Source organism: Betta splendens, chromosome 6 (assembly GCF_900634795.4).
Source record: "Betta splendens chromosome 6, fBetSpl5.4, whole genome shotgun sequence".
NCBI classification, from domain to species: Eukaryota; Metazoa; Chordata; class Actinopteri; order Anabantiformes; family Osphronemidae; genus Betta; species Betta splendens.
Window position 1 is genome coordinate 18,729,851 of NC_040886.2, and position 12,545 is coordinate 18,742,395.

The 12,545-nt window shown below is 50.0% G+C and overlaps 1 protein-coding gene across 13 annotated transcripts in view; it reads right to left on the reverse strand.

Annotated features, from left to right (window-relative positions):
* LOC114857233 (pleckstrin homology domain-containing family A member 7-like) overlaps positions 1-12,545 on the reverse strand; it is a 43,274-nt gene that overhangs the window by 10,299 nt on the left and 20,430 nt on the right. For 8 of the 13 annotated variants that reach the window (XM_029153520.3, XM_029153522.3, XM_029153518.3 and 5 more), the window contains 4 exons: positions 7,330-7,444; positions 4,925-5,029; positions 3,962-4,034; positions 2,795-2,895 (listed from right to left, as the gene is read on the reverse strand). In XM_029153520.3, coding sequence (XP_029009353.1) covers positions 2,795-2,895; positions 3,962-4,034; positions 4,925-5,029; positions 7,330-7,444 — 394 coding nt within the window. The other 5 variants (XM_041071217.2, XM_029153529.3, XM_055509930.1 and 2 more) reach the window with 4 other exon arrangements.

Genomic DNA, 12,545 nt, shown 5'->3' on the forward strand with positions numbered 1-12,545 from the left:
ACAGAACACACACTCTGCTCATCCCTCAGCGCCACGTCACACCGACCACTGCAGACGTGCCAGGGGTCACACGCTGCCTGACGGCTTCCACATCACACACAAATACCACCATCAATTCCTTGCTTCTTACGTCCTAATAATTTACCGTCCATCAATGAGAAATATTCTGTGAACTGACGGTGCTTTCATGGACCCATCTTTGCCTGCAGAGCAGAGTTTAGGTCTGCGGAGGCGTTGATGCCACGCTGTTCCCCGCTGGACCCTCATCTCAAACACTGAGCTCTTCCTTCAGTGTTCTGATGTTGGACGATGATCGTCAGGAGGTGCTGGAGAAGCACAGCTCAGACTCCTCCGTTCCCTGGATCCTCCAGCGACGCCGGACGAGTGGAGCCGTGCTGGGAACAGCTGTCACCGGCTTTAATGTGAGGTTCTGAATGACGTCCCTGTCACTGCCTGGATCAAAAAGTCACTCCATTCGCTGATAATCAGCCAATTTTCCCATTGTGCCACAGACATCGCTTCATAATTAGAACCAGATGCAGATGGGAACCAATCAGCGGCATCATAAACTCCACCTTTAAGGCTGTAACGTCAGTATAAGCTAATACAGTGCATCACACACCTGCTGAGTTCAATGACACAGCACAGAAACACCAGCTGTGAAGTAAGAGCGCTTGTAGCAAATCAAACTGATTGGTTCAACGAGTTGAAATGTTTCCCAGAGAAAAGCCCACAGACGTGTGAATTAAACGCTGTCAGCAGAAGATCCCAGTCACAGAAAGCGTTTAGCAGCTCCTCGTCCTGCAAACACCCAAACACCATGGCCAGGAGGCAGCTCCGCAGAGAGCTGGAAACAAGCAGCCGTCAACAGCAACAGGATCAACAGGCTTCTGCCTGAACGGGGCTTTACACGCTCACATCTACCGGGCTTCAGGCTAAAATTACACGGGGCTCCGTTTGTCTCTGGAGCAGCTGAGTGGGTCATTGAGCGGTGAGAGTGCGGCCGAGCCACCTACACGCTGATCTGGGATCAGCTCAGCACTGGCTCTGTGTGGGAGGCCTTCACTCGTTCTGCTTCAGCGTCCAGGCAAAGGTTTGTTTCTCCAAAACCATTTCCTTCCTCTCTCGTTCTTTCTTCATTTGTCCTTTATTTTTTTCTGCCCTATCGCTTCCTCCCTCTGTTCTCACCACTTCCACCAAGCTCACAAATATCACTCACGGTTACAGCAGACGCAGTAGACGCCCCCACCTTCCTGTGGACAGACCCAACAGCCACACACCCGCTTTGTCTGGACGCTATTTAAGGAGCCACTGCACTCGTAAAGATAAGCAGGAGACACGATAAGGTTCATTCTCCTCAAAGTCAAAGCCTCAGAAGAAAGCAGCCAGATGTGACGCCGTGTCTGTGACATGTGTGTGTGTGTGTGTGTGAGTGAGTGAGTGAGTGAGTGAGTGAGTGAGTGAGTGAGTGAGTGAGTGAGTGAGTGAGTGAGTGAGTGGTGCTACAGTGAAACATCTCCCTCCATAGCCGCAGAGTGAGGTGAAGCCAGTTCTGGTAGAGGATGTGACAGATGGACCATGAGCCCCGACAGCAGATAAGCCAATCACAAAGACTCATAATGTGACAACGAGGATGTGGAGACAGAGATGGACGACGGAGGCAGCCAGAAGCACATGCATGAGAGACGTACACACAGCCCGCTGCGTTCATGACAGCAGACGACACCGACATGGAGGCATGTGCAGACGGGCCGCTGTACCTACTGACTGGAGCACGGCGCTCACAGGGAGGAGGGTCCGCTCAGCAGCCAACCACAGGGACGAGAGAGGAAAGAGGGTGAGTGGGGAGGAGGGGGGTCAACCTGGTGATGCCTTCAGGTGCATGTGGCAGCAGGTGTTGGTTTGAACCGCTTCCAGACTGAACATCCTGGTTTTACCGAACGCTGGTTAAATGGACGCAGCTTTCTGGCTGTGACACACAATCAGTGCTGGGATTCTTTGAATTTGGAACAGATCATGTTCTGGGATTGGGTCAGATTTCCCAGAAGGGGTTGAGGACCTACAATCACAGCCAGGAGGCCGCTGTCCTCAGGCCAGACTCCTTTCTGTCCCACAGGCAGACGGGATTAAAATAAACGCAGGCAGCGCTGTGTTGAAGTGAAGGGCGATAAGTGAGAAGGAGCAGCTCTGTTTTTCTTCCCCGTCGCTCTCGTATCCAAACACACACAGGCCTGAGGGAGCGCTGCCTCAGGTGGAAACTATTCTGTTGAAACGTCAGAATGGACGACGCTCACAGGTCGCTGGCAGGAAGACAAGACGACAACAGAAGGACCTGGAGCCAGCGGTGGCAATAAAGACACTGCTCCTGCTAAAACAGCTGTTTTAACCTTCACTCCCTCAGCAGCTCGTCTGGTGACGACAGGCGAGTGCTGCAAAGCTCACACACATTCATCGGCCTTATTAAAGGGGAATGTTTTCATTTCAATTTGTCTCAAATCATCATCTGCTACAAATGCATCATCACAACAACTAAGTTTAAGACAGTAAATGATCCTCCGCAACATGCGCCTCTGGGGGTCCGAGTCTGTAGTAAAGAGGAAACCGGCTTCAGCTGTGAATAGAAGTCAAGTTGAGACGCTGCAAAGCTTCAGTAGCTGTAACTGAGCTGTCGCTTCAATATTGGAGGCATTGCATTGAAATATTACAAAAAATAACAAGGTTTTTAGTTCATGAGCAGTCATTCTACCTTCTTCTCTGTATTAAACAACCAAAAACACAGAGCGGACTTTCGTACCTTGAAGGCATACTTGCGGCTGATGTGGTCCTCTGGTCCCACGGCTGAGATGACATAGCTTGGCAGAGGAATACTGCCGAGCACCGACTCCTCTCTGGAGTCTGGAGAGAGAGAGGAGGGAGGATGTTATCAGGGTGAGGGAGGTGAGAAAAGGAGCAGGACAGATATGGAGCAAAATAAATGTCACTCGTCACCCGCTGGGTTCCTCTGAGCCTGCGTCGTCACACACACATTCATTCATACAGTAAACCAGCGTGGCGCCGACCCAGCGGGCCGCCGGCCGCCATCACTCCGTCCGTGCTCTGGATGGGATCAGGGTGTCCACGCTGACATCAGCCCATCAACGTTAAGCCTGCAGCTAATGGGAACAATCTCCTCACTTATGCACACGCCCCCTAGTTCTAAGTTCTGGGAGTCACAGTGGTTTCCACATGCACAGTGGACGTGAGGCAGCACCTGTGCTGCTGCGTGGGCGCGTGGCCTCCGTGCTGCGGATTAAAGGGTAGGCGGTTAAAAATAAGTCAAGGACCTTTGGAGGAGACATTCCCTGAATGGTGGGTGAGTTTTATCTGCTTCAGCCACAGCCTCTCACACGGAGGAATCTGCTCTGCAGCCTCAGATTAACGCAGCCGATGCCGACCTCATCCACACGCTCGCCTGTTTCTACCTTCTGTTTGGTTATTTTCCTGGAAGCTTGTTGGTTGTATAACGGAGGAGCTGAATGAAGAGGTGGAGGACACGCAACGTGCTTCCTTGTTGAGAGGAGAAACCTTTGAAGTGACACAGAACGATGGAGGAAAAAGAAGAGAAAGAACCGATAGAGAATTGATTCCAGCCTCCTGCCGGGAGGAGGAGCAGCGAGTCCCAGAAGGCCGGATTAGGAAGAGTGAGATGAATGAGGAAGGCGTGTGTGCGCGTGCTTGTGTGTGTGTGTGTGTGTGTGTGTGTGTGTGTGTGTGTGTGTGTGTGTGTGTGTGTGTGTGTGTGTGTCAGCTGTAACCCACTGATCAGATTAATGCATGACCAGATCAAATCTCCGGCTCCTTTGTCACTTTTCTCTCATGTTTTAATATATTTTCACGCTGGTCTTCCCGAAAGTAGTGTGTTTACATTATATAACATGTTAGGCCTGTGGAAAAAAAACACATCCAGACGTTACGAGCTCACCTTTGTAGTAGAACAAACAGAAATCAGCCAAGACGAACCACTTCCTCTTCCACAGACGCATCCCGGAGCTGTCCTGCAGAGAGAAAGGGGGGGGGGGTAATTAATGAACACGGGGAGGGGAGGACAATAAGCAGAGGAGCCTCCGGCCGATGAGAGGGTGAGGCAGCTGAGGAGGAGACGGGGGAAGTCAGCCGTGCTGCGTCTGCTGCTTCCTTTGAGAAACCAGATGCAGCGATGGAGATCGTCTGGATGAAGCGCCTCCAGCTCAGCGCATGCAGCTCCTCCTCCACCTGTTTACGGCCTGCGATACGCTGCGTTTGCACGTGTGACGATAATGGCCTTGTAATTGCTCAGCACTAATTGGCTGCATGTGGAGGAGCCCGCGTCTGCGCCTGCGGCCAGTGCTCGTGTCTGAGCGTCTCAGCGTGTGATCGTTAACTAGAACCCAAACGCATCACTGTGTGTTTGTCTTGTACAGAGGCCCGGTGTTTTCCAGGGGGACAGTGGCAGCGACACACATTTCAAATCTAGACTCCACAAACAACCTGTCGAGATCAGCAGCAGGTGACGTAGACCTGCAAAAACACAAAACTAGAAAACTGGAAAACTAGGTCGTGGGGAAACATCCCAGGAGGAAACTGGAGCTCATGCCTGCGTGTGCAGACATCAGAGGACGGCGTGGTTACGTTATGGTAGCGTGGTATTATCACAGGTTCACACTGATCTATAGGTCTCAGGTCTGTCCTGGCTGTGATCATTCCTCGTCTGGAGGTTTATCTACGAGGAGTCAGTGATCTCCCTTAATCGAAGTCAGTGGGTTAAGTCTCTCTTTTTGCTTCCTGTCGAGTCACATGGGAACCGGTAACAGGTGTCAACACCAGACACATGAACATCTGCCTGCTTAGATCTGTGTCTCTGACCTGGGATCAGTCATTACTAAATGCTTGACGTTCGGACACTCACCTGTTTGTACAACCATCCTCTGACCACCACAGGCACGTTGGGGTTCCTCTTGATGGCCTGCTCCCTCTTCCCAAAGCTGTGCAGCTTCCCACTGGAGCGGGAGCCCTGCAACGCACACATGACGCACACGCCCTCAGGAACATGTCGATAGCGACACGTGTGATCAACAGTGTTCCTGTCTGTGGACAGAACAACCTGGACGTTTAGACCCTCCTCACACACTCCGCTCATCCCTTTCAGGTCCAGCTCCATTTATGCGCCAGTTGTTCCATAATTAGACCCATTAAGAGACAAACAGCCAGGTCTCCCATGAACCGGATCGGCTGCGGTTGCTATGACGTCTGCCAGACACGGACAAAGCCTCTATTGACTATGATGTGGGAGGTTAGAGACCTGCAGTTCAATGGTTCCACTGCTGCACAGACACCTGCAGGAGAGTCTGGTCAGTGAACCTGAACCGCTGCCATTAGAGAGGCGGCGATAACTCCCAGAATGCATCACTATCAGCAGGAATGTGAATGCGTTATGAGCTCAACCAATAAATCCTGGTAAAATCTCCACTGGACCAAAGCAAAGCACAAAATCTCCTCTAGTTTAAATACGTTCCCTGTCAGGTCTGTGTCTGTTGAGGAGCCTCCCACCAGGCGAAAGCAGAACTCTGTCACATCCCGATGCCAGCTCAGCTGCTTTACCCTGTTTACGATTGGCCACCAGATCTTCATCATTAAACATGGGCTCTACATATTCAGGGAATCTCCCTCGCGCCTCGACCCGCCACCAGCCTCACATGATGATCCGAGGTTCGGCGTCTACGTCCCGGCAGCAGCACTGAGGCGTCCGCCGCTGGAAAGCAGCAAGTGCACTGACTAATTAGAGGGAGGCTGCCGGTCCAAGCACGAGGCAGAGATGCAGAGAGGCTCATACTGTCACACTGGAGTCCCTCACCCCCAAACACACAGCGAGGCTCTGCCTGCATGTTTGTGTGTGCGTTCTATGCGGCGGTCTATTTTTAGGCCCTGGGTAATTTTGTGGAACAGGCTGTGTCCCTGTAGCTCTGTCTGTCTGAGAGTGAGTGACTCAGGGTGCGGAGCAGCTATTTGTCACATTAATGGCCTGAAATCTGACAACCTAAAAGCCCAGAGAGCTCGATCCGAGAGCTGAAGGCTGCCGGTTCAAATCCCCACACCGCCAAGAATTATCCACGAGGGTGAGGTAATTAAATAGGAGCTGTGCTTAAACTAGACACCTAATCCCAGCCTGTTGGAGTGGATCAGACCAGCAGCTGTTGACAGACAGAGCAGCTGAACACAGCAGATCACAGGAGTCACTTCAGTGAAGGAATCTCATAATTGACATCATTATTTGGTCTCCATTTGCTTTTTATTTCTTTGATCTCCCTGCAAACTGAACATCTCAGTTTTTATTCCACTCAACAACCAAATGTCTGTGTGATGAAGGTACAGTTCATCGCGTATGTGTGATGTGAACGGTTTGATTCATTAGGATTCATGCTCTTTGCCCTGAGGATAAAAGCAATAAAAGCACAGCAGCTCAGAAGATGTGTGTGCAACATTTAAATCCTGTCACGTGTCCTGGGAAAAAGCTCACGATTTGTTTTGGTGCAGAGAAAAACACATTGAGGCCAGGACGACGGCATAAACCTGCACAGATTCCTAGGAGCAATCTGGAAGCTGACAGGAAGCGCTAAACGACTCAAATGAGTCCCAGCGAGGCTGAGCAGACGCGTCACACGCATCAAAGGAGCTGGTGGAGAAACGGACCAGTCCCGTCACTCCAGCGCGGATCGCTGTCACGACGCTGCCGCGCGTCCCGAGGGGACGGGGACTCGTGGATTCTGTTGTTGGCGGTTGTTTCCTGCGGTTTGTTGGCAGGAGGTGATGAGCCGGAGCAGCTGGGAGAGCCGGAAACCAGGCGGCGTGATGGATGCCCTGCGCCGCGTGCACCGCGCCCGGCGACACGGCTCCAACTCAGCCTGCGGCACCTGTTGATGGGCCCGGGTCATTGAGCGGAGCGGCGTGAACCCACGGGCGAGGAAAAACGGATCACAGGCGCTGAAAGAGACGCCCCAGAAGCAGCAGCTGCAGCAGAACCAACCAAGAGCATGATGGTTGGACCTCCTGCAGCACGGCGTTAGCTACACGACTGAATGTCAGCGGGTCTTTGCACCTTCACATTGAAGCAGACTCACTGTCCTTCTAACAGTTGTGTGGTTTGGCCTCAGTGCTGACAGACATGAACATTATGCACGCTTGTTCTACAAATTAGTCACAGCAGGAGGACGACACTGATGAATCACAAACGGAGAAGAACGGGAAGGTTTCACAAACCCAGGCTGTCAAACCAACACTCGATGTGATGATGATGTGATGATGACGCTGACCAACCTTGGCGGCAGGTGTGGAGTCCACGGTGGAGGAGGTGACGGCGGTGGAGGCCTCGCTGACCGTGGTGCTGGACAGCTGCTCCCCCGTGTGTTTGGACATCATTCGGCCCTGCAGCCTGGGGAACAAGGTCGACACTCAGTGGCCACTTTATTAGGAACGCCTCCACAGTCCAGCCAACCTGTCATTATAAGGTCTGAGGGTCTCCCGTGTCTGAGGACACAGCGTCCAAAACAGCGTCTAGACTCTACATCATTAATGCTGATACACTGGAAGCCATTTCGCTTTATACAGTGAGCGGAGGGGAGGAGGGCGAGCTGATGGCAGAGGCTGGACTCAGGCCAGAATCACAGGTTCAAACATTTTAGAGTTTTCCCTGAATTACCACAAATTACAGCCATTAAACCAGTTAATGCACCTGAACAGCCTCAGCTGCCGTTTTAAAGTCCACCACCTTCCACAGACGTCTCACCTGCCCGCTAAAAGTCAGCTGCTGTAATGAGACACACAAAACATAACCACCACAGAAAAGGAGATCCAAACATCAGACAAACAATATGTGGATCATTAATAACAGTGTTCACAGAGACACAGCCTCTGATCAATAGACTGAGTCAGAACAAAGCAAACGACTGAGCAGAACGATGGACTAATCAGACTGAAACATGACCTGGCATTATTATCTGGTCTCAGATCAGCACATCGAGCTTCTGTCACACAAATCAAACACGCGTCACAGATTTTAGCATCATCAACACTGACACGAGAAACTCACACGACATTTGAGAGCAGACACACCGACATAACTCACCGTAATAATGTTTGTTTATCTAATAGAAGCCGTGAATTATCGTGATCAAGTCAAACAGATTCCTGCATTCAGACGAACAGCAGAGTGAGTAAGAAACGGCTCCACACGCCAAAGCAGGCCTGACATCATCAGCTTTAGCGGTTGGGCAGAGCTGAGGGTCTGTACTGAATGACTTCTCCTTTTGCTCAAGGGTTAAGGAGGTTGCTGGAGCCAACCCCAGCGGTCGGGCAGACTCAACCCAACAGGCCTGTTTGTATCTGGTCACAGGTCAAACACGCGTCCATCTCTCTCTTTCTACGCATCAGTCTTGACATCCAGTCACATCCGATCGCATCTGGTCGGCACCTGGACACGCGAGAGCTGGAGCTGTTACATGTCACTCCCAGTCATCTTCTACAGAACATTTCATGCTCTGTTGTTCTCTTTCACACAATCAGCATTTTAAAAAGCACAGGATGTGCTGCTCCACAGCGACACGAGCGCCGGCCTCTACATCAGCCACCTCCATCCACAGACGCATAATGTAAACCTCTCAAATGCCGAGTGGGCGGGTCGAGCGAGACAGAGAGAGAGAGACATTAGTAGTTCTCATTTTGCTGTCAGGAGAATTTCATGCAAACTTCTGAAAGGTTAGAAACCATGGAATGTAAATGAGATGCATTTTTATCAAAGGCAAAAGAAGCTTTTTCTGACAGAGCTTCATTATAGAACCGCTTCATGATGACCAGACTTACGTTAATGTCACTTTTCTTATAGAAGTAGTCGGTGAAATGAAACGTAGCCGAGCTTCCCTCAGTCCTTTTGGGCTCAATATGCTTCCATTTATAAATACACAGATGTCAAAAGATGAACGTGATCTGAGCATGTGACCTCGCTTTAAACAAGAGGAGTCGTCAAAGAGCAACAAGAGACGGATGTGAAAGCGAAACCTAAAGTAAACGACCCTTAGCTCCTAAAAACCACCTGAGGAGCCTTTAATTACCGCTCACCTGAATAATGAATTAGGACAAAGAGAGAGAGTCACGGGCTGTTGTTCACCATAACCCAGAGACAAAGCTGGATGAGAAAGGCTTCGCATTCACAGGCCTTCATTAAAAACATGAGGACAAACAAACACTGCTGGCCTCCAACCTGCCTGTTCCCCGTCCGCTGTCACTGAACGCTGTTCTTGGTTTCACGAAGAAGCAAATACAGTAGTCATTAGTCAACGAGTCAAAGCTGACGACCTGCATATTAATTTCCCTCCGCGGCGCTGGTCACAGCTCGTGGCTGTTTACCTTCGGTTCTTTTGGGCTGAGGAGCAGCCACGTCGTGAACAAAGAGGCCAAAAAACATTTAATCACCTTGAAAAACTAACGGTCGGAACAATTCTGACATTTTACCACATGACGTTTCCTGTATTTTAATGATACCTCTCACAGAAAGAGCCACTTAAAGACACTAAAAACTCCCACCAGCTCAACCGCAGCAGCAGCAGCCCACACAGGCTCAGCTGACATTTAAATAGTCCCACTATCAGGACGCCTCGCAAATTACACAGCAAACGATCTGAGGGAGAAACACAGAGATTCCAGAGCAGAGATCATTATTTTAGCAATGACACATTGTTAAACCCAATTTCCCACCGAACAACAAACTGACAGAAGTAAACTTTCGTCTGGATCTTTGTAACGACACGTTTGAGGAAGAAACAACCAAAACTCAGGGCGGCAGTGGGTAGCAGTCGCCTCACAGCGAGAAGGTCCCGGGTTCGATTCCCGGGGCGGACCGGGTGCTTTCTGTGCAGAGTTTTCATGTGGGTTCTCTCCATGTCCAAAAACATGCACTGGTCACTCTAGATTACAGCGTAGGTGTGAATGGTTGTCTGTGTGTTGCCCCCAGGGTGTACCCTGCCTGTAGCTGGCTGGGATAGGCTCCAGCACCCCCAACCCCGCATGGGACTGAGCGGTAGAAGATGGACGGACGGATGGGTGGATCATCATCGGTTTCCACTTCAGCCTCTTTTAGAACAAGAAGACAAGATGTGGACGGTGGAGCTTCACCCACGCGATGCACAGAGCGTCCACTGGCCGGCAGTAACAACAGGTAGACGCTGGCAGAATGAAACAGGACGCAGCTGACGCTCTGTCACAGCGTGAGGACTCAGCAGGACAAAGACGGTTCTGGTGGTCAGAACATGAAGGACGGCAGACGTAAAGATGCTGCTTCAGCCGAACTAAACTGTGGCCTTAGAAGACAAAACAGGAGTTTCCCAAAGCAAAAAACTTCATTAAAAAAGGCTTTTGCTAAAATTAGTTTTCTGATCTAGATTCATGCATAACAAACAGGGAGAAGAGATTTCTATCAGACTGGGCAGGAAATGAAAACGGCACGGTACAGTCTGATTAGGAATAAATATACATGGTCTAAGAAACTCCAGGGACCCAAGGCAGGTCTCAAGGTGTCCTGGAAAGTAAACTTCCTCCTGACACCGATACCGGGGAAGTTATTCCATCTGTGTTGGTGCCAGAATAAGAGCTGATAAGATCCTCATACAGCGGCTGGAGAGGCCTGGCACTTCAGGCACTTTAATCTCAGATAAGCATGCGTTCAGATTGAGTTGCGGCTCTGTTTGGTACCTCCATCGGAGCCGACGCTGACGGCTACTTCTTTTAGAGAACCGTGGAGTCACAGCATCGTGGTGTCGGGAGCGGAGCAACAACTGCATCCTGCAACGAGTCTGTGGCCTCTGGAACCGAGCCTGAACCGAGACCCAGGAAGGTCAGGTCTAGGATTCAGGCACCAATTTGAATCAATGCGAATTTGACCCTGATGGTGTATTTGCTATATAATAATGAACATTAAGGCTCCAACTAATTACTGTATGATGGGTTGATAAGTGACCAGAGGTGCATTTAACAGCTGGTGGATTCTTTCTAAAAGATATTTAAGCCACTGTTGAATTCACTGGTCTTGAACATTTTACTCCTGAAGACATTGTTCACTGAGAAGCTGCCACTTTGACTGATGACGTGGAGCTGTACCCTGCAGCACCAACCGAAGGATGGGCTGAAAGGGAAGGTTCTGCTTCTAGAGCTCAGACCACCGGACCTGTCAGACACGTGGCAGGAATTCACCACATCTGCAGACTCTCTGGCACATTATCACAGCAGCCTGGACGGGTCTGCTTCACGCCCACACAGCCGCTAACAAGACAGGGAGGAAAATGGAACCTGGTCGCTCCATGGCTGCGATGCAGAGAGAGAGAAATGAAGACATGGGAAAAACACCAATATGACAAGAGATATTTGATAGGACACGAAACAGCAGAAAAAACAAACCGGAGAGAGAGAGAAAATATAAAGAACCCAAAGCAGCACGGACGGATGGAGAAACGGAAAACAATAAGACGGGGTCAGAAAGAAATAAAGGCTGTGCTAACAAGAACACAACTGTGGCGCTTAAGAACCCTGGAGCAGGACTAACCTTATATTTATTCACTTTGAGAAGAAAACTGGGAAAAAAAATCCACAGCACCAAAAATCTCTCCAGCTTTAGTTTTAATCGTGTATGTTATTGATGTATCTGTAGAAGATTTGTGATGAAATATGAAATATGCAGAAAGAGCACGAGGACAAAGTGCAGCCAAGAAACAGAAAAACAACTTCAACCCAAGAAATGAAAGAGAGAGAAGTAAAGAGACGAGTCAGAACCACTGGTGAGCTTTAAAAAAGCAGGAGGCCATTACATTAACGGCCAGTGCATCCGTCCATACAGAAAGTCCAAAATCTTAAAATCACTTTTTAAAGTTCAGTGTAATTGATAATAATAATTTAACGGATGGAGATGACACCAACATTTGAAGCAAGACTCCAGATAATTATATCGAGCCAGTGATGGTCTAGCAGCAGTCAGGACGGAAAATAATCCTTTGGATCATAACGATATGTGGGAGAGAAGAGCTGAACGAGCGCTTCCTCTGAGCACGGAGTCAGTCCAGTCGCCATAAACTCACAGAACCATCACACTGAGACACTAGAACGATCACAGTCATCATCAAAACGTGAGCCTGCAGGTTCAACAGACAGAGTAAGTGAAGAACAGCCCAGTCCCACGTCTCCAGCTACGACTGCGTCTGCCACCGGACGGCGCTGACGTCACAACTGTCTCTGACCTTCAGTGCTTTTGTCCTGTGACATTATTTGCTGTAAATTGAAGCTGGAGCTCGAAGCATCAAGCTGCTGTTCAGACCCACACAGTGTGAATCACCGCTGCTTCCAAGCGGCTGCACTGGTGAACTGTGACACACGGTGAAGCCGCGGCTCTGCTTTGGGGGGTGGGAGCAGTGGCAACGAAGGACGAGCTTGCTATTGATTGGGATGCTTTCACCAAATGCATTGTGCAGGCCGCCATTCAGATTCTGCTCCAT